This window comes from Embiotoca jacksoni, unplaced genomic scaffold (assembly GCF_022577435.1).
Source record: "Embiotoca jacksoni isolate LCO1_2020_lvr unplaced genomic scaffold, fEmbJac1.0.p SCAF_12, whole genome shotgun sequence".
In the NCBI taxonomy this organism is placed as follows: Eukaryota; Metazoa; Chordata; class Actinopteri; family Embiotocidae; genus Embiotoca; species Embiotoca jacksoni.
Window position 1 is genome coordinate 6,968,204 of NW_027185252.1, and position 22,138 is coordinate 6,990,341.

The 22,138-nt window shown below is 41.2% G+C and overlaps 1 protein-coding gene across 1 annotated transcript in view; it reads left to right on the forward strand.

Annotated features, from left to right (window-relative positions):
• LOC138195245 (protein bicaudal C homolog 1-like) overlaps window positions 1–22,138 on the forward strand; it is a 55,308-nt gene that overhangs the window by 17,822 nt on the left and 15,348 nt on the right. Inside the window, exons 2-8 of the mRNA XM_069144478.1 lie at window positions 500–546; window positions 8,134–8,203; window positions 12,123–12,202; window positions 13,187–13,345; window positions 14,786–14,839; window positions 18,621–18,803; window positions 20,956–21,207. Coding sequence (XP_069000579.1) covers window positions 500–546; window positions 8,134–8,203; window positions 12,123–12,202; window positions 13,187–13,345; window positions 14,786–14,839; window positions 18,621–18,803; window positions 20,956–21,207 — 845 coding nt within the window. The remainder of the gene's footprint in view (window positions 1–499; window positions 547–8,133; window positions 8,204–12,122; window positions 12,203–13,186; window positions 13,346–14,785; window positions 14,840–18,620; window positions 18,804–20,955; window positions 21,208–22,138) is intronic.

Sequence of the window (22,138 nt, forward strand, 5' to 3'; positions counted from 1 at the left end):
GTTTGTTTACAGGTGATGTTGGGCCATTTTACAGCTCTTTGGTTTTCATATACTCTAGTTGCCAAGGCCAGAAGTTTACAGTACGCATGAAAGACAAAATTCAAAAGTGTGAAAGGCTTTTAAGAAATCACACACCAGTTGATCCAAGTGTGGTATGAAATATTCCATTAACGGCTCCTGTAAAATGCCCAAATATTTTCACTGTATCTATCAATTTGTTACACGGAAGCTGTATCCAATATCCAGGATTATAGAAAATTACTTGGAACATTTTATTCCATTTCTGCAAATCAGCAGTATCAGTAGCCATGCCAAAAGAAATATCCAAAGAAATGGAAATCCACCATAAACACAGTCTCGAATGAAGATACCGTAACATTTTGAGGAGCCGATAATCTGTGTGTGATTTGGCTACGTAAGGGTTACATTGTACGTTCAAAATTGAGGAGCTATGCTTGGTTTTGTGAATTTATGTTTCTCTTTCTCTGTCTCACTCTAGCTGCCTCTGAGGGGAGAGTCAACGGCGGGGAGGATTTCTTTCAGAAGGTGAGTGTGCAGTCTGCACTTGGATAATGTTTGCTTTGTCTTTGCGTTGTGTTAATGCCCACCGAGCAGCACTTCTGTCATGGTAAGGGAGCAGATGTCAGGTGCTCCTCCAGTCACTCCTAATTACAAATGTGAACAAATAAAAACAATAGAACGATACTGACGCTAAACCACTCCGGGGCTCTGATGCCATAACACAGCTGACACAACACTTTGAGCCTTTCTCACTTGCATAATGTACCATGATGGCAAGTTTAAAGTGATCAGGCCAACAATGCCTCATTGACTTTCCAATGTCAGTGATTTCATTAATATTCTGGAGCTTCATTACATGCAATAAAACAAGGATTTGCATCAGTGAACTTAAATAGTCATGAATGGGTCACAACTTGCTCTCATTCTCTCGTTGGTGGTCATTGATCAGTGAAGTGTGAGGCTTTAAAGGATTAGTGTTCAGTTTAAATGGTTCTTTTTTTTACTAAATGGTCTTTTTTTTGTTCTTTTTTTTCATTCAATATTCAATAATGGAACTACAGTGACTTTCCCGAGGTTTTATTCCTACGACTTATCCTGACTAGGAGGAGGTGGCAATCTGAACAATATATGAGATGTGATCAAAAAGTTCAAAGACTGTTCCCGTTGAGCACAGACGGAGCTGAACGCAGTGGTGTGCATGCAGCAGGGGGAAGCTTTAACTTTATACTTAATACTTGTAATACTCAATACTTTAATACGTATACACTAAGCACAGGGTCAGACTGTCAACACAGAGTTCTACTGTGACGCTCTGAGGCACATGTGGGAAAACATTCGGTGAAAATGACCCGAGTTGTGGTGCGATGACATTTGGCTTCTCTAACATGACAACTTTCTATTCCCCAAAGGTTTGCCACAGAATTTTATGTGTGCTCCTGCTAAAGTTTCAGGTCCATGCTGAAAATTGCAAATGCACACATACCAGTAGCCACAACAACATGTGTAACACAGGTGTAACACAGGTCTCTGAACTTTTTTTTTTTTTATCACACCTCGTAAAACATTGTTTGTGTTAGGAATTATCCCCATAAAACTTCCCATAATAAACAGGTTTTGTTGAGTAACTGAATAATAAAGTACCTTATAACACATGTATGTGTCGTTTCCCTATCAAAAGTCAGATTGTTGAATGGAGAGACATATCAGCACCTAAAACAACCACTCAACAGTTTGGCATGTAAACATCTGATTTTCCTTTCTTTTTTTCTCGATGGTGGCTAATGAAGCACCAGTCCCAAAGGGTTTTAGCTTAATGCCAAACAAATAGTTGAAAACCTGTAAATGTAAAGTGGACCACCTGAAGCATCACCATTTAGTAAAGAATGCAGAGTTCCACTTGCCCCGTCAAACACAAGAAACGAGACCCTGTAATGAGTCGTTAGGCGCTTGGTCACACCTCTGCAGCAGACTGATCGATTACAGTGAGGACAAACAATCATCAACATTAATTAATGTGTACATGTCTATGAACTGGCAACTGGATGACCCTGATACACTCCATTTGTTTAATTTGCATCCTCATTATTTTCAGTATTGGTGTGAAAAACAAAATCCTGTTTTGTATTTAATCAAGGCTGATCACATAGCATTGAAAATAAAATCACATCTTTGACAATGAAATTTAACTGTTACTCCTAATTAAATCTTGATTCCAGATATTTCGAAGGTGTCTCGTTAATTAGGTGGTTCCCGTTAAGAATCTCAAGTCGACTCATTCTTGTTTAAAACCCGGTTTCCTGATTATGTTAGACTCCCCCTCTAGTATGTTAATGGGGTGTAATGAAATAAATGATGGACAGCGGTTTGTTTTAGCATTCCTCCTTTGTCTATTTTCCGTATTTGGTTTTTGAGGTTAGGAAGCTGAGTTAAATGTCAAAGAAGGAGGCAATTTAAATGTCCCTGAAGCCGTTTTCAAAAACCAAGTAATGCAAACCAGGCGCCTTAAGATTCCCCTTGTTGGAATTTAAACAAGGAATCTGGATATACTGTACTGCAGCTCTGCCTCCACCTCTTTTGGTTCGGATATAACCGTAATGTGCAAGATATCCAGTGTAGATGTCTGCTTCACTCCACAAAGCCTTTCTGACAAAATACAGCTGTTTGTGTGTTGACTTTACCAGTCATGTTTTTTAAAGTCTTTGGCTTGAATATTGTCACAGCTTGTTCAAAGAAACGGTGGTTACTAGAGGTTAAATTGTCAATTAGAAATTAGTGCGCAGCTTTTTTGCATTTGCAGGCTGGCGAGGAGCAGCGAAGGAGGAAAGTCTTGTTTTTATTGTAGAATTTCCATTTGAATAACTCTATAGTTTCCCTCTGATAGCGTGATCACCATACATGCCCTATTAAAAGTCAGGAAAATAAACACTGAGTGCGACTGTGGAACAGTATTGTTGAAAGAAAATGGATGAGGTGTGTGAAATACCTTGAAGTTGATGAAAATGGAAACTCTTAGTTGGACCGCTTCCTGCCCGTCCAACACACCCATTTACCGCACACACTCAGTGAGACTAATAAAGTACATGCGTAGAAGCTTTTCCCTCACGTAACAAAGCAGATAGTCATTTTTGAAGCACTGGGCTTTGGGAGGGTGTTTTTCTTTTTTTATTTATTTGTTTTTTAGTTCAGTCGCTGACGAGAGCAACATGAAATGGTCCACCCCCGCACTTTCTCCCCAGACCCGCTTGCTTGATGAAACCCTCTTACTCACTGTCTGCTGGACTTCCTTTGAGTTCAGAGTTGAGTTCATAGCAACATTTTCTGTTAGTGAACAAACAGTCCATCCTCTTCATGTAGTCAATGAAAAAGTAAACAAGATGTCAGATATTGTGGACTGCAGGAGGGTGCCCCAGCTGGAAAATTAGCCATGTGCAAGTCCCTGAAGCTCACGAGGGAATCTCACACAGCCACGGTCCTGTGTCTTCTCAGTCTTTGTTTTGGTCTCCTATCTCACCCTCTTGTTTTCCCTCATGCTCCTTCCCCCGTTTTTCCTCTCCCCTCCTGCTGTTTGAATGATGTTTCGTCTTTGCACTCTATTAAACCACTGGTGTGTCATGGCTGTCAGTCTGCTGTAACCAGGGGGATTTCGCTACAAATGAAGTCCGTGATTGTTTAACAGAAAATAGGACACTGTTGTGCAAGGAAAGTTCTGGACTGTGAAGTGTTGAGAGTGTCAAATCATGTCACAGACCAATGAGCAATGTGGAGAGCTGCATGGAAGCCCAGTCGTGGGGCAACAAAGAGTCAAGAAGCTCGGCTGCTTTCGACGATAACTGTGCGCCACAGAGGAGCTTGGAGTGGATTTGAGTTGAGAGATGCCTTTGATTCTCCTGCCAGTTCATCCTCGATCCCCCTTCCATTTCTCCTTCCCAGAGGTTGTGGTTGTGTAAATAATGCCAGGCGTGATATACAAGTGCCAGTGCTCTCAGATCTGAGGCCAGGCCTAATTCATTTCATTTGGTTAATAGCACTGAAGCATCTTGTGTTTTGCTGTGCCGACACAGAGCAAATATGAAAAATTAAGACTGTCAGGATGAAATATTTGGTTGGCATGACATTTTGAGACTTTAAAATATCTAGGTCAGTACGAACGGCACCACAACATGCACGGAAACATGTTTGTTTAATATCAGTTTGAATTATCACCCAGTGAAGGACGTGCAGTCATGACCGACCTTCAGCAGCAGAGTGTTTCTGCAGACATACCATTCCTTGTGTTGCATGTTCCTCATTCATACCCATATGCTGTATATGTTAGTATTAGCCTGGAGGAGTAATGGGGCTGTACCAGCGAGTTAGCGCTCAAATTGTTAACATGACTGTTGAGTCTCATGGGGATGGTTCGGTCAATGTTGTCAGCTTCGAGCTCTGCTGTTCTCTCGGTCTCCTAATTCAGCCGCTTTCCAGCCCCCAAAAACCCTCGTTTCCCCCTCACAAACACACACACACACACACGCATGCACACATTCCAGCTGAATCAACAGCTGCACAATTACACTGGGATCCAGGAAACATGCCTCTGCCATGTCGATTGCTGCTGTGCTTACACACACACACACACACACACACACACACACACACACAGTCACGTGTGTTGAACACATGTGCTGTCTTTGAGGACATTTCCTTAATGATATATCCTGTTTGATTTTACACACGGCTCTGGACGCGTCTGCACGTCCCGCAGCAAACCTACAAGAACCAATTATCATGTCATGGTCGAGCCATGAAACTTATCAGAGCCGCAGTGGTTGCTGTATTTATTCGTTTCAGAAAGGGTGGGGTAGCAGACAAGAAAGGCTGGAACGGTAAATGTATAGGTGACTTAATTTGTGCAAATATCTTGACCCATTCGAGAGGTATTTGCGAGCCCCCTTCATAAAAAATAAACACCATCCACCCTTTAAAATGGTGTGTGGTCTGTCAGAAATCTGTCCCATCTGCAGAACGCTGCCAAAAACAGCAACGCTGGGCAGGAAACGAGTTTCTCTGAACAAAGCCCTTTTTACAGAATAAGTTGATGAGGTATCGGCCATGATGTTTGATAATTTTAGGAAAGCATAGTTGAAGGTCAGAAATGATATAATATTGTATCATAGGCTTTTTACTGGTTTTCTACATTGCATTGTAGTTGTAAAAAAAAAAAAAAAAAAAAAAAAAAAAATCTAAATTAGGCTTTTCAACGACATCTTTACATCTTTACACTCCATCAGTCTTCTGTAACTTGTTCCAATATTGCCACTGTAATTTCAGTGACCTCTGAGAGCTCGCTGTAGTGTTGTATTTCTTCATGTTCTGCTTTTCAATGGAGTGCCTTCATGACAAAATCATGCGTTCACACGAGACTGATTTTAAGAGTAAAATTTAAATTACTGGAAAGTCAAAGGCAAAAGTAAAATAAGAATTTCTCGTTATCACTGAGAACAGAATTTCCTTTAATGTTGTTTGTGGTACATCCAGTTGTTGGTGGGGAAAAGTATGCAGTCAGCTACAGGAGTACGTGTGATTTATTGTCCTTTTGTCACATATACCAGATGGCGGTGGGAGGGTGGCATGTGTTAGATTAGAGTTGCCTGTGCCTGGGGAGGGTGTGAAGCCCAGTAAACACAACGCTCATCAGATTTTGGTTTCGGGCCCGATTTCCACGGTGTGTAAAACCATTCTGAGAGAACAGACCGATAATATTGTTGCAGTGCTCGTGAATATATCGCAGAGAGGAAGGTTGGGAGGGTTTCCAGTAGGAAGACAATAATGGCTGATCATTAGCATGCTGGACGCTAAAGCCGGAACTATTTTCAGTTTAGTCACTTAAATGATACCACAAACAAATTCCTTACAAAAATAGTTGAGCAACATCATCTGAGAGGAATTTGCTTTTATTTTCATTGCACAAAGTGATACTAAAATTATCTTTGTTTCCATGATTTACTCGGTAGAAACTTGAAGTGAACACAGAGCCACCGGCGGGATAAATCTCGAGAATGACGAGAGGGGATATTTTTCTGTCATTACATGACGCGAATAATTCCAAAAGTATGCAGCTTGGGTCAAGAAATTAAGTGGGAGAGAAGAAAGAATATAACAAAAGGTCAATAAAGATGTATTTTTTTTTTTTTACAAATTCTTTCTGAGGAATGCAGATTCTTGTTTTGCTAAAGAACAGACTCTTTTAAAAGAAGTGTTCTTCATTAGAAAACTTTAAAAAAAAATTACTCTCGCAGCTGCTTTGTTTGACCAAAAGGTACTTAATAGAAGTTACATTTCTGACTTGAGGTCCTTATTTTAGTTTTCCAGTGTCAGAGGCCCCTCTTTCTGCTGCTTCGCTAGGCTACCCATTTTTATGTGATTATAGGATAGGATGTAGAAAGTCAGTGAGGCTTGAAAGGGTTTCCAGTCAACCATCATGGACTCAAGAGTGTATGGCTGCAGAAAGGCACACATCAGACCTTTCAAAGCTGCTTCTCTGCTTTACAGGTGTGTGGGACTGGCAGTGGATAAGCTCAGACTTTGTTGTAAACGATGCCAAACAGACCAAGCTACTACATCCAGAGGCATATGGAGGAATTTAAGCCCTTCCCTTCTTGATTTGTGTCCCAGTCAGGAAAACAAGCTCTGGCTCTTGCTTTAAAAAAAAAAAAAAAAAAAAAAAAATAGCAGATATAATGGAAAAAGAAAAATAAAGGTTGCTGTAGCAGTGCTAATAAGCTAAACATCTAATTTTAATAGGGAGCACTCATCGGTCTTAATGCACTCTCTCTCCCCTTTGAGTTATACCATGTGGCTTACGGCTTAATGCACTGGACCTCCAAGGAATATTAAGTGGCGGCTACATCTCATGTAATGGGTTGATGCAGTCCTCGGGTGCATTATCACGTGGCTGAAACTTTGAGAACTTTGAGCAATTCATATCTTCTCCGCCCTGAAAGCACAAACCCCTGGAAAGTATTAAAACAAACAGAGGACTGCAGGACTTAGTGAAAACAAGGATAGAGCACATTGAGGACAAAGCCATTAGAAGAGAGCATGTCAGCTTTTCATATTTTTTTGAAAGGTTGGACAGTTTTTGCCCTTGTTTTTCTTTACCAACTAATGTCAACCACTTCCAATGAAAGGGAGTTTTTAAGGGTTTGTTTGTAGATTGGTTGCCAGAAAGGTGAGCAAGGTGAGCTTCCTCCTGTTCAAACAGAGAAACAGGAGGTTCTATATTTCCTCTGATTTCCCCTTAGTGGAACTCTGACAGCCTCTTGACCAGCTCCTGTCTTTTCTTTTTTTTTTTTTTTACTGCCATCAGTTTGTTTTTTTATGCCTCCTCCGTGCCAGGGACAGATGTGGCAGGAGCCATTATGTTTTAAGGTTTTCCATACATGTGCACGTGAGTCATGCTCATGGACGCGATATCCAAGGAACACCTTGAGGGAATTTCTTCACATTTAGCACAAATGTTCACTTGGTTCCAAGGATGAACTGATCTGAATTTGGAGGTGAAAGGCCAAAGTCACAGTGACTTCTTTAAAACACATTTCTGGCCATAATTTAAGGATTCATCCACTAATTAGGACAATGTTTCACACAAGACAAGTGTCTAGATATATTTTATATTCTAAATGTCAAAGGTCAGCTTCAGTGTGAAATCAAAAACAACTTTCTGGCCCTTATTCAACAGAATAACTCAGGAACAGAAGAATAGATTGTGACCATATTTCACATTTTGTCAAATATATGCCAGTACACAAGAAGCCGTTGTCTACATATCAAGCCATGCAAGTATCCCCAATGGTCCTATACTGTATAATGCTGACTAGAGCCAGTATCCAATACCAACAATGGTATCGGAGTATGGAACGATTATGATCAATAGATATATAGGATTATGATTTCATATTCTTTTGCCAACTCGCATGCTGCGAACTGGTTTGAGCGATGGAGTTCAGAGTGTGTTGCTGTAAAACTATAGAGTGATGATTGTATTGTTTGTTTTTGCCTGCCAACACACAGTATCTGCCAATACTTATGTCTGTGATGAACTCATGTCGGCCCTCCTTCACTCTGTTGCAGATCATGGATGAGACCCAAACGCAGATAGCCTGGCCTTCCAAACTGAAAATCGGAGCAAAGTCCAAAAAAGGTGACGATTTTTTTTTTCTAAAAAAAAAAAGAAGGTGATGATTTTTTTTTTTTTATAAAAAAAAAAAAAAATCCTATTTTCTTAATTACTTTTGTCATGTGTGATTTAAGTTTTTGATGAATGATGGGTCTGCAGAATGTTTGAATCTGGTTTCAAATTAAGACCAGACCTGCCATGCTTTATTTTAAATGCATGCAAATTTCTAAAATGTGTTAACAACTAAACTTGCGTTGCCTTCGCTTTCCATCTAGGACGAGTTACTGATCATGAGTTACTGTTGTTTTAGCCAGAAATATGTTCTCAGGAGAGTCGTTAGACTCGAATGGACAAGAGGAAGGTATTTCAAGGTTGCGCTAGCGTTCTTTATTACAAAGTTAATTGAGGAGTTTAAAAAGATTAAAGCTTGCATGTTTTCCATTCCTCACAGGCCAGTAACTTCATCTGCATGGAGGAATTTGTGATTTTTGCTGTGGAGACAGAGGGGTAGGGAGTTGCTTGTACTCAAGTTCACGCATTTATTGGCCCAGTTGTTCTAGCGCTCTGTTACCAATAAAACATTATCACGGTTATTTAAAGCTCTTCCGGGAGGGAGCGAGGCAGGGATTGAGGAGAGGGAGGGTGAGGAGTAGGTGTAGCTGTGCCCACTTTGCTTTCCTCGGGACAATTGCACATGTGCTTCTTCAAGCCAGATGTGCAATCCTATGACATTATGTAACTTCCTCAGTCACTCTTTATCGACAAGAGTTGATAATTATTTTGAACATTTTCCCCTCTAAATACGTAATCAATTGCTAGTCCTGGGAATTCATTCACGCACAACCTTCTTTTCACCCCAAGTATTAGTTCATTCACAAAACCCTGCCTGTAACATCCCCTTGGGATTCATGGTGTGTGCACGAAGTGTGAATGTTTAAAATTGTGACCGATGATTTGTGGCGTGTCAAGAGTTTCCCGCTGTATTGCGTAAACCGAGAAGAGCTGGGGGGACGAATGTTGGATAGTCACTTATCTTCTAAGTGAATACATTTTTGGTAGAAGAGACATGTGGAACTAACTGTGTGCTTTAACAACCTGGGCTGAGGGAAGGAAAGAGAAAGCATGGTGCATTTTCGCTCTTACATATTCAACGGGCTAAAATTACACCGAGGACAACTGAAGATACATCACATGGTGATTAAAACTTCACGGAAGCCAACAGGAAAATTACTGAAGACAATGATCTACATTCCATTGGTCCCTCAACATGTAATACTGGATGAGACCACATAAAAATCCCTTGCTCTGCTCTGAAAATAGAAGATGACAGAGCTGTTTTGTTCTTGCGGGGTAGCAGATTATTTGCAGTTATTCTAATCTAAGATCACAATCTTTAAGGGTGTTAGTTTGCCTTGTGTTTTTGGAATTTTGCATCGGTGTTATCTTTCATGTGCAATCTGGAATCAGTTACGCTTGGCAGGATAGCAGCAGATGTGAGGGGATTTGTGTGAACCTCTTGGACTGTGGGCCACACTCCATCACAATGCCAGCTCCTCCATTTCATTTATCACCTGCAGCTAGCTATCTCTGCCACCTGCATAAGTGTGATAAGGCCCGTTGTTAGCCTCTGGGCAAACCATCCTCAGCACACTGTCTGAATTAATGCAGTGAGGACCCATACATGAGACAGGTCGGTGCAAGAGAGTGTTCAGCATTGTAGGATGGTCTTTATTAGGCCTTTGATTCCAGAAGTTTGATGCTTTGTTTTTATGTTTTCATCCAAATACTACTCTTACTTGCCAGTTGTGTTTCAACGTTTCCGCAGATGTTTTGAATGAGAAACCCCAATCCAAAAGGACTTAATTCTCTTCATTTGTGTGGTATTTTTTGACTGTGGTCCCTAGCTGGAAAAATGCTTTAGCTTTGCCAGGAGAGAACTCTGGGTCAGAAGGTTTCTTCTCTATCAAGTGAAACTGTGAAAAATCTGTGCGAATGAAAACACTCACCTCTCGCAGCTGCAAGTCCACTCCTGTTGTTTGTTTTTATAGGTAATGTGTGTGCCAAATTAGGACTTAAAGGTGTTCATTTTTTATTCAACAATCAATCATCAAAAAAAAAAAAAGAAAAAGAAAAGCATAGAGCAGACTCCACTTCAAAAATGCGGGGGTGTTCTGCATCACGACTGCAACACTCGTTTAGGCCGGCTAATGTTTGCCAGATGTGCTGTGCAGGTTGGAGAGGGGACACTAGAAGAACCATACTCCCTCTATTGGTCACAGTGGGTGACACAGGAGGAAGATGAGAGATTTCTTTTGTTCACAGCAACAACTGAATGATGGGAAAATTTCCTGGAACCAGTGCCGGGGCTGTGATAGGTCCCTAACCGCTCTTTGTGCTCTTTTTCCTTTGTTCTCCTGTGTTTTCTTTTCCTGTCTAAGAGAGCAGCTCAGATTTTTATGTAGTTCGTCCCACTTAAATAAACTAAGAGCTGTTGTTTCTGTGATGTGATGTAGCATATCTCGGAGTGTGTGTTGAGGTTGCCTGTCCCTTATGATACCCTAAAAGATCAATGCTTTTTTTTTTTTTGCTGGTTTGGCTTTTTTGAGCTGATGTTTGTAGTTGTACATTTATTAAATCAAAACTATGAATTATCAGGAAATTAACAGTAAGTTGAGCACTTCCCTTGTGATTACAAGAAAATTGTCAAATTGTTTTTGGCTGGACGGTAAGAGCCGAGCTGCCCTATAAACACAAATGTTTACACCATTGGTCAGCCAAATGCTTTGACTTCCTGTATTCATTTGTAATTAAAAGCTCTCATTTCAAATTAAAACCCTGTTAACATTTCATATGCGGTCCAGACATATACTAGGTGTTGACCTCATTTATTCTCTACGTGTTCCCATTTCTGACCCGTTAAGGATTTTTTTTTTTTTTTTTTACTCCTAAGCACCTTGAAAGTCTAAACATGCAACTTCAGGTTTATATGAGGTCCCAACAACTTTGTAACAATAAATCTGATTCAGGGAGTCCCGTCTGAAGGCTATACTGTACATCTGAGATGCTGTGAGTGCGTGTGTGTGTAAGGGGAGAGTTATTCCTGGAAGGGGGCTCGGTGGATTTCCTGCCGCTCAGTACAGTTTACACAGGGACGAAGGACCGTGGGTGTGTAGTGAATTTGTGTGTTCATGTGTTTTTGCATTTACGGGGATCCAGCATGCAGTAGAGCCAGATCTAGGCTTACCCAACGCTGCACAGACACAAGCATTAGCTTTGACTGGTTTAGGTGGTTGGTTGTTTAAACTAGGGTAGAGGGGGTCTGAGGGTGTGCAGAGTGTATTTACACTGAACAATAAGATGGTACAAATCTGTTTCTGATTGGTATCTTGTCATTTCTCAAATTTGAGGAAGCAGCACTGCTTACGGTGAATCATGTACAACAAAGTGTTTTCCAAAGAAGCTGAAAAATAAGTGCGACAGACTGAGGTTAAAAAAAAAAAGAAGAAGATAAGTGTCTGTGTTTTCTATTGAGACTAAATTGAAGCACAACAATTATCAGCTTGTAGTGTTTCTGTAAGCTCCTCCGACTGATGGACTGTCTGAATGTAATTCCACAGAGGCGCACCCCCTACCCACCTCCACACAGACTGGTGACTTGCCCACTTAAATGAGACTCGGCAGATATCGCAGCAGCAATTATTGTGGAGGAGCTTTTCCCTGATGCTCTGTAATTTGTTGACAGATGCAGATGGTCGTGTCATGTTTGGTTAAATGGGTTTAACTTGTGTCTCACTTGAAAAATTCTGTGTGCCCTTTATCGGCACTGAGTCACACACACACACACACACACACACACACACACACACACACACTGGCACATGCGCTGTCTCTCCCACCTGTTAATGCTTGCCTTTCTCTTTTCTTCCTCTGTTATTCCCTGCAGATCCACACATCAAAGTGTGCGGGAAGAGGGAGAACGTGAGGGAAGCCAAAGACAGAATTATGTCTGTCCTGGACACAAAGGTACAGTAAACACCTTTCATCGCAGAACTAAAGATAAACTTAAGGTGTATTTTTGTGTTATTCTTTCCTCGTCTCTTCTCTCCTGCTCTGTGTGTGTTTCTCACCCCTCCCTGGTATTAAATTGGACTCAATACATTTTTCACCTCAGCTCTCCCACTGTCCAGGTGACAGATTGCACACAGCAGTGGGATACAACTTCTCACTAACCCAGCCAGATACATGCATGCTGAGCTTGTGTGTGTGTGTGTGTGTGTGTGTGTGTGTGTGTGTGTGTGTGTGTGTGTGTGTGTGCTTCGTTGCCACAGCAACACAAGAAATCACATACCTGTGCGACTGCATTGTAGCACCCCCTGTGGGCAAGGGGTCATCCATGCACTTTGAACAGCCACACACAGAAGAGCAAAACACTCAATTGGCTTTGTTTATAAGCATTTCATATGGTTTTGTCACGAAAAGGCTTTTTTAGCCTGGCAGACACAGCCGAGCTATTTGATTCTTTTCTTCTTTTTTTCTTTTTTTTTATTATACTGCATATTTAGTTGTTCATGAGTTTCTTTTCTAAATGACTGCAGCATGTGAAAGTGTTTAAAGGAGGGGAAATTGTAAAATGTTGGATATTGGGACTGTTACTGAGTAAAGGGGACAAATGTTCCTCTCCCCTTTCAATAAAGCAGGATTTATAATAAGAGGAGCAGGGATGGAGCCAGAGTGTCTTGGTTGTTTCTGCTGTTTGTTAAGACCCTTTAAAACGTCACATAGCTAAAATAACAGAAACATTTTATCTAATAACGGGTAATTAGAGTTCTGTAAGCTGCCTTTTACAGCTGTTACAGCTGCAGCAGTATTTTTGATCATACTAATTGCAATGAATGCTGTGGTTGAAACTTACTTCAGACAATTTACCTGTACCATGCTCCACTCATTGAGACATTGCTGTTATCAATCATCATTTCAACCCCCCTATCCTCTTTTTCTGCTCATTAGAGCAACAGGGTGACTCTGAAGATGGACGTTTCCCACACGGAGCACTCCCACGTTATTGGCAAAGGTGGCAACAACATCAAAAGGGTGATGGAGGAGACGGGGTGCCACATCCATTTCCCAGACTCTAACAGGAACAACCAGGCAGAGAAAAGCAACCAGGTTTGAGCCTAATCTAATATTGTTTTCTTTAAGCTCTTGACCCACAGTTTTTCTCCTTGATGAAAATGTTCAATTTAAGTGTGTTGCATTCTGCTGCCTGTTGAGTTTCAGCTCGTTTTCTTCAGTAGTAGGTTGTTAGGTTTCAGCCAGGTTCCAAATTCGTTCTTTGATCTGCGTTTGCAGCCTTACAGTCAATCTCAGATTGGACAGGTTGTAGAGAGTTGGTCCCGTTGGATGTTTTGATTGGCCAACCCAGAGGAAGCCGGTGTGTTTTTGGCTGGACTCTTCAGAAGATCTCTCGGATCTTTCTGTAATTACCATTTAAAGTATAGCATGAGTAGTTGAGGGGAGCACGCTGCCAGGCAGATCATGAGATATGTATCTTTGCCAGCTGCTCCACGGTGCACCTGTGTATGAAAGTACTGACAAGTTCATTTAAGGTTTACTGACGTCAACCTTATCTCTATGGAATTTGTACAGTGCTATTTGCATATACTGTATATGCACACCATCAAAGTTCTTCTCTCAGTTCTCTGCATCTCTCAGTCTGCTCAACCCCATCCAGTCTCACTCTGATGATGCAAGTACAGGCTGATAAGTAGCAAGAGACTCCTTTTAGGCCCAAGACCCCTTAAGCTGTCTCTTTCTCTGCTTTCTAAAGCATTCAGACTGCAGAAGAGCCTTTGAGATACAGTGCATATTGACAAGTGCAGTAATGTTGATAAGATAATATAAATAACTGTGTAAGTGGCTTTTTACCTTCCTTTCTCCCTGGAGCTGGCAGGATTCAGACGGTTGTTGCAGCACACTTCAGCGAGGCAGATTTTTTTGCCAACATGAAACGCAACACTGGTTTTTATGTTGAAATTTATAATTGTTGCTCGCAGCACTATTGTGCCGTTTGCGTGCGTTTTTGTTATTGTGGGAGAGATAAACAAGACGGACTGCTTTGTGTTGGCTTAATTGTTTATTTTTTTAACAACAGCACCTGAAAACCATTTTTATTTGTAGCAGACCTCTGTGGTTTAGTCTTTATTCAGTAGTGAGCAGTTGTCTGATAAGGAACAGATGAAGGAGGCAATAAATATAATGAGACTATTTATTACTTTTTCATTACTAAAATAAACTTAATCTACCTTCTCATCTTGCCTTTTAAAAAGTTAATTGTTTAAATTGGGGAGGCTATTTTTATAATCACAATGACTTGCATTATTGCTACAAGCATGACTGGACTCATGTTTGTAATCATATGGTTCAAAATATCTGAAATCATGTCAGAAAAGGGATTAAGTTTCAGGTTTAAACTTTTTCTGTTTTCAATGTTCTACATTTATCTCTCAGCATTGAAATTACATGCAGCAATGTATCTGGGCCGTTGTTTATCTTGGACTGGGTTCGAGCCGGCCAGCCAATTTACATGTTACTTTTTATTGTGAACAGGTGTCCATTGCAGGCCAGCCAGGAGGGGTGGAGGCAGCTCGAGTAAAGATAAGGGTAAGTTGGAACTCAGCCGCATTAGTCTTAAAGGAATACACCACCCACAATTTTGAGTTGCATACAGTCATTCCCTGCAGACATGCAAGTTTGTACTTTTGACCTTCATGGAGCACAGCGACTGTTTGGCTTAAGTTTATAATAATTGCAGTTACTCACCTATTTCTGTTGCAAAATAAAGTTTAAAAACATCATATTTTTGCCATATATGTCAATGCCTGCCTCAGTTTATTTGAAAAAAAATATGTGAACTCATGAGATTAGTTTTACATTTTATGGTGCGCTCATTCATTGCCCTGTAGAACAGGGTCAGATACATTTGCTTCCAGTCACAAATTGAACAACCCCTTTTGCTTTGCAGAGTTGCATGCTAACTTGAATTTGGATTGACCCCTCAGTTAGGAAATAATGATTGTTCAAACTGTTTTTTTTATAACTGCACAACATGCAAGAGAGTGAGGGACACTGCTTTGCTATAGTGAGTCCATTGACAGTGACAAAGGTTGATTAAAGGATGATAAGCAACTGATAAAACCCTGCAAATGTGTGGACTGCTCTTGTTAGCCTGCAAGCCTCACAAGCTCTTGCAGTTCATGTATACAACCTTGGCCACGCAATTTTCTTTCCTCCCTCCCTGTAGCTGATCCACACGAGTAAACTTCACCTGGTGAATTTCACTCCAGCAGCAGCTTCAGAGAGTGTCCATCTCCTATTCTCTCACACATTACCAAGCTTGACCTACCCTCTACAGCTTGTTTATTTAACTCCTTTTGTAATTTACTGATTGGCTCCTCAATGCATCACTCAAACAGTTACTTGATAAATAAAGAAAACGTTAGACTTAAGACAGCCAAGTTTCCTATTTAATCCTGCAGTGGAAGAGCTCCAGGGTTACAGTAGGTAATTGTGCATTTCAGGCACAGTTTCAACACTTCCTCTCAACCACAAGCACCATGCCTAATTTATTCCCAGACCACTTCCCTAGAACAATTGTAAAATACAAGCATGAGCCTCAGCCCCTTTGTGGACCCCGTCTCCAACCCGTTTCCTCGCCTCTTCTCCGTCTTCAGTTTCAGTGTGACTGGAAGCCCGACCTCCAGCTTCAGCTCTGTGGCCAGAGGACCTCAGTGTTCATGTGAACTGTTACATCTCTGAACTTTTGCTGTATTTCAACACCACAGCAGTTGTCTGCAGTGAACACGTTCCTCCACTATGAGCTGACCAAAAATAACAAGACTGTGTTTACATGTGAGGATGGCTGAGTGCGTGATGGAGAGAGAGAGACAAAAAGAGAGGCTCATTCTGGATATTTGTGCAGTGTGTTGGCAAATGTTGGCATGCATGCATACCTATACCTCTCCGTGCTTGATGGTTGTTTTCAAAAGCAACAAGGCACAACCCAGTTCATTGTCAAACCTAACCCTACCAGTGCTGCAGAAAAGAGTTTACAACATAAGCTGCAGAGAACCACAAGGATTGTTCTGGCCTTCAAAGAAGAGACAGTCAGCTGGCAAATGGGGTGGATAGAAAGAGTTTCCCTCTCTGTCAGCTTCACTTCTTTCAATAGGACTGAACCTTGATATCTACCTCATTCTAGGATACCCAAATATCCTGTATGCTGTTAAAATATCAGGAGTATTAAATGTTAAACATTCAATTCATGAATACCACAAATTTAGCAAACATAGAAATTACTTTAGAAGAATAGTTCACTTTTTTTGGGGGAAATAGATTAATTCTCTTCAGGAGAGTTAAATGAGAAAATTGATCATTTTTGTAGGTTAGTTTCATTGATTATTCCAAATTGGCTGTAGTTGTAAATCAGAGTGTAAATGGTTGTCTGTCTTTCTGTGGTGGTTTCTGTGATGGACTGGCAACCTATCCAGGGTGTACCTTACCTAAAGGCAGCTGGGAGTCTCAGCCACCCATGACCCTGGAGAGGGTAAAGCAAGTATAGATAATAGACAGATGGATGTTTAAAATGGGAATGTAAAAACACAAGTTGTAATATAACCGGTAAAACCATTGCTAAATGAAGCACATTGCCTCCTGGACTTTGTTTCATGATGAACAGACAAATATGAGAGAGGTATGGATTTTTAACTTACGAAAGTAGTTCGGCCAAAATATCAAACTATTCCTGTAAATCCATTTTAGAAGAGAAATGAGGGGAATTTTCAGTTGTGTTGAAATTGAGGCACTGTATAATGCAATGAGATGGAGATCTGACCTCAGTTCCTTGACACTCCCCCCTTCTGCTGAGGTTACTAGTAGTGTACTGTCTTCTGGGTGGGCTTCAGACCACATCCTCCGCAATCCTCCCCAACCAGAAGTGGGTGAGTTGTGCCTTCTCCCTTAGCAGCATTAGAAATGTCCCTTTAGCAGGCAGATATACTACGGTGGACTTAAAAGGTCGACTGTATTTCTGAGCCCTTCTTGGGTGGAGATCCGTTTGTAACAAGTCAGTTGTTGAGGTGATGGATTCTTGGGGGATTTCTAGGAGAGGTGGAGCTGACAGGCAGGTGATAAAAGGGCCGGCCGGTGGCTTTACCTTAAAGATATTTTCATTTGTCTTCATCTCTCGCCCTATGTTAAGAAAAATAAGGGCTCTCTGATTGAATACATGTGAAACTCATATTTGCCAGGTAGACTTTTAGAAGAAAAAAACCGCTGAAGTCAGCTCCACCATAAAAATCAGCCTATTCTTCATTCAGCGCCTGACTCCTGCTGCTCTGCTTGTCCTCTCTTGCATTTCCCTCTATGCTGACCTAAATTTCTGGAGCCTTCAGAGAGCGAGTGCTGAAACGTGATATAAATGTAAGGCTAAGCGCATATGGGACTGATCAGGGATGCATTTCTTTGGTCGGAGCAATTCATGCTGCTTGCCCTTCACTGGCAGCCAAAACCATAATGGCGCTCTGCCCAAAAGTCAGTGTTTGGATAACTCTGTGTGTGTGTGTGTGTGTGTACTTTCCCCTCAGTGTGTCTGTATGGGTGTGTGCCTGCGTGATTTCTCTCCCATGCATGCATAAGCACGTGTGTGCATGAAGTGAAGCCTTCCTGTCAGCATCTATTTTGTTTGAGTGACGGCTGTGTTACAAATGACAAGAGCTGAAGTCTGTTGTTGGTCCTGTGGTTTTTATTCAGTGACTTGAAATTAATGTATGAGAATGAACAGGCCATGGACCACTGATATTTTGCAAAATTTGAAACCATAGCCTGAACAACTTTGTAGCCTTAAAGTTTAAAATATGAAATGATGTGATACTAATGCAGGACTTCCTGTAACAAAGGTCGACTAGCTTACTGCTGCCACCGCTTACCTCATTGTATTTACCTTTGCTGGATTTATTTGAGCTGACAGGTTTACATGCCGGGTTCTGCCACCTTCTGCTAAACCAAGGACGGTTATGTCTGCGTGTCCATTCACATAAGTCTACAGGATGTAAAGAAATCGCTCTTTTCCTTCTGTGTTTTTACTTTGTGCCCAAATGGTTTTAATCAGTCTGAATGACAGCACATTGGGATGCAAGCTGCTCCACTGAGTCTGTTACATTTTTGTTAAAAAAATCTGCTTTGACATGTTTTATGCAAGTTTTTTTCTGGCAGCAGCCGTAACGGCATAATGACAAACAATCCAACTATGCACAACTGCAGTATTTCAGCCGCCCTAATGTCGTTTCAGTGACCGCATTGTTCATGGAAATATGATGGTTTTCACCCTCTTACTGTCCATCCTTCTGCTCTTCTCTCTCCTCGTCCTGCCCCTACATCATTACAGGAGCTGCTACCTCTCGTGCTGTCTTTCGAGCTTCCGGCCATCATGCAGTCTGACCCCAGCTCCCCCACCGTGCAGCACATCTCACAGACCTACAACCTCACAGTCTCCTTCAAGCCCCCGACACGTCTCTACCGGGCTACAGGTGTTGTTCGTGGCTCACAGAATAACGCCAATGCAGTCAAGGTGAGCAGGATCTCATGAAAAAAAAAAAAAGCCCATTTAAAATCTTCCAGATCCCAAGGTGACATCTTTAAGTCATTTGTTTTTCTGATGAACAGTCCAGAACTGAAATGCATTAAATTGACATATGAAATACAGAAAGCCAGCAGATGTTCACATTTTCCAGCCTGGAAGCAGTGAAAATGTCTGGTTTCTTTTAGAAATGACTCTCTGTCTCATTTTAATATTGATGCTATTATTTCCATCACAGAGTTATTTCCTGTCACTGCACCAAGTGCAATAATAACAATATAATTTCCATTTTAGTCAAATTTTCTGTTTAATTTATGGCGAAAAATTATGGAAAGACCAAACAGCCAATGTTTGCCCTGTAAAACATGCTTCAATAACTAACTAAACCTGTGACCTGTGCTCTCCTTGTCAGTCATTTTATTGTTAAAGTACCAGAGCTATTCTCCGCCGGTTTACAGGGCAATCCACAGACCAAAAAGAAAAGAAAAGATTTCCTGTGCCGCACGTCAAAGCCCACCAACACTGTCAGTGTTCCTCACTTTTCTCGTATAAACCACCTCATTACTTTCAGCACCACAGGGGCAAGAGAGTGCTGAGATGTTTGGTCGCTTGAACTGGACGCCTCCACTAAAGGAGAGACTCTGACCCACTACTGTAGCAGCAGGTCCAACAGTCTCCTCTGAGTCAAACTTTTATTTTATACGAGTCTTGGAGCTTCTTATTGTGTTTCCTCTTTGCAGCTTGTATATGTTTATAATCATACAGTATAGTACAGTGTGTATATATATATATATAGACACATGCATTTCCTCAACTGGCATCTGATCTGTGGCGTGCTAAAGCCTGCCATGGAGTCTTCTCATAATCTCTGCCAACAAATCCACCGACTTACTTTTTTCCACCACAGTTAACAGTATGGAGCCCATTTCAGTTTGCCAGCAGCTGCCTTTGGCATAGGTGCCTCTCTGTATTTATGTATTCATATATGCCTGCTCACTTCTATTTGGACATGCATGGTAAGTGTGCATTTGTGCACATTATTGTCTTCTGTGTACAGTAAATGTGTGGATGTGCATTGCCCCTGACTTTGTGGTAGGTCTGAGGGGTCAGTCAGGGCTGGGAAGCATGCCAGATGAAGGCTCGAGGATCAGAGGAATATGTGTGCTATGTTGTGTGGTGGTGTGAGACCCTCGAAACACCTCCGAGGATTGCCAAAACCACTGTGGATTGTTGTCTTATCCTGGCCACAGTGTGTGGATTCATGTTGCACACTGGAAATGACTTGGTTTACTAGGCCAAGTGATGTCTCGCAGAGGCAGCGAGGTATGAGACTGTTCAACAGGCCGGCAGATGCAGTGGAAAATATAATGGTTTCCATTGCTTACAAACAAAACAACAACATATTTCTACTGCTCTACTTATTAATCAGTTATTCTTTCATGCGGTCTGAATGTTGCTGAATATTGAACAGTGGTTTTAGCTTTATTTTTTAAGATGATTGTGATTGACCATGTACTGTTTTATATTCTTGTGAAAAGTCTGTAAATTATTATATTCATTGTTTTATTGTTGGTGAAATTTATTTTTACAAACATTTGGCCTTTTCTCCTACAATTAGCAAGCAGACTTTTCTTTTTTATTACTCTCATTATTCTACACTCCTCTGCTTGTGTAACACAGATGTTGCCATTACTGCTAAAACAAATAAATAAATGGGTAGATTGATTTGCAGCATTTTCCATTTTTCATTCAGAAATACCATACAGTTCCTGGTTCCAGCTCCACAAATATGAACATTTGTGGCTTTTCTAAGTATCTGTGGGTTTTGGACTGTTAGTTGAATAAAAATATGCAATTTGAAAACATCATGTTGTTATAGACTAAATTGTAATAACTCCACAGATTAACTAATTATAAAAGATATTCAGTATCTAAAGCACTGACAGCATGAATATTTTAGTTAGATAGTGCCATCACCCATTGAAAATTGAATGATAAATGTATTAATCCTGCTTAACATCATCATGTTAATATCATTATGAGCATGCTGGTGTGGACATGGGCATGCTAGTCTTGTTAAAATATTTATATTTTTTATTGAAATACTCATATAATGTCAACTTTGTCATTGATGTTTTCCCAGAGAGGTACAGCTCTGTTGTTGGACCACCTGGCTGGCAGCCTTGCGAGCACCATCTCAGTCACCACCCACCTGGACATCGCACCACAGCACCACCTCTTCATGAAGGGACGCAATGGCAGCAACATCAAGCACATCACCCAGAGGACGGGAGCCCAGATCCACTTCCCCGACCCCAACAGCCCTCAGAAGAAATCCACAGTCTACATTCAGGGCACCATCGAATCTGTGTGCCTGGCACGGCAGTACCTCATGGTGCGTACCTTCTCTGTGTGTTTGGTTTATTGATATCAAATGGTTGAAAATAATTACTTTAACGTGTTTTAGTTTGTCTGTGTGGTTAAAAAAGGGCACCGGCAATATATTCCTTACATATACAGATTCCACATAATGTGCGGTAGCTATAATGGGTGTCACTGTTTCATTAACATCATTATGGTATATATGAATGATACACGGGTTTTAGAATGGGGCTTCAGAAGAAAACCATGATTGCCTTGGGGGTTTTGAATAGCCTTGGGAGAGATTTGTTTGGCTCCGCTTACACTGCTGAAATGTCCATGTCAGATAAATAAGAATCTGGACTCAAGGTTAGGCTGCACGATTTACAACTACTAAATACCTGCATATGAATTGGACCCACACACGTGCATTAGTTTGGCTTTAGTTCTTGACGCCCTGTCCGTATACATATTATTCTTATTGGTGTTAATTATAAGGGTTTGGCCTGCGTGGGCAGTAGATTGGAGTTCAAACCCCGTCTGTTATTCAGAGATGTTAGCATAAGTATTTTGGACCAAGGGTAGCACCTCATATTTAAATTACATTTGGTTAAAAATGCTCAGCGGTCATTCTTGTCTTGTTGCCCCCGACCACTGAGGTCACCCTTATCGAAATGACTTTGGAATACAATCAGAAGTCTGTTTCAAAAATGTGTAAAAATAATGGCTGTTTAATTACTTTTGGCTCGAAGCTTCTGCTGAGCTGGTGTGTATGAGACATCTCGGCTGTAAACAGCGCTGGCTCTCTGTTTGGAGATCCATAATGTGGGGCAGTAATTCTGCCAGAGCTGCCTTCTCTTTGTCTGCGGTCTCCCAGTTGGCCCCAAAGACATTTAGCAAATGCCAAAGCTGATTCAGTGACTAAACGTGACTTTCTCTTGGTCTGGAGAGAGGACACACAAGAC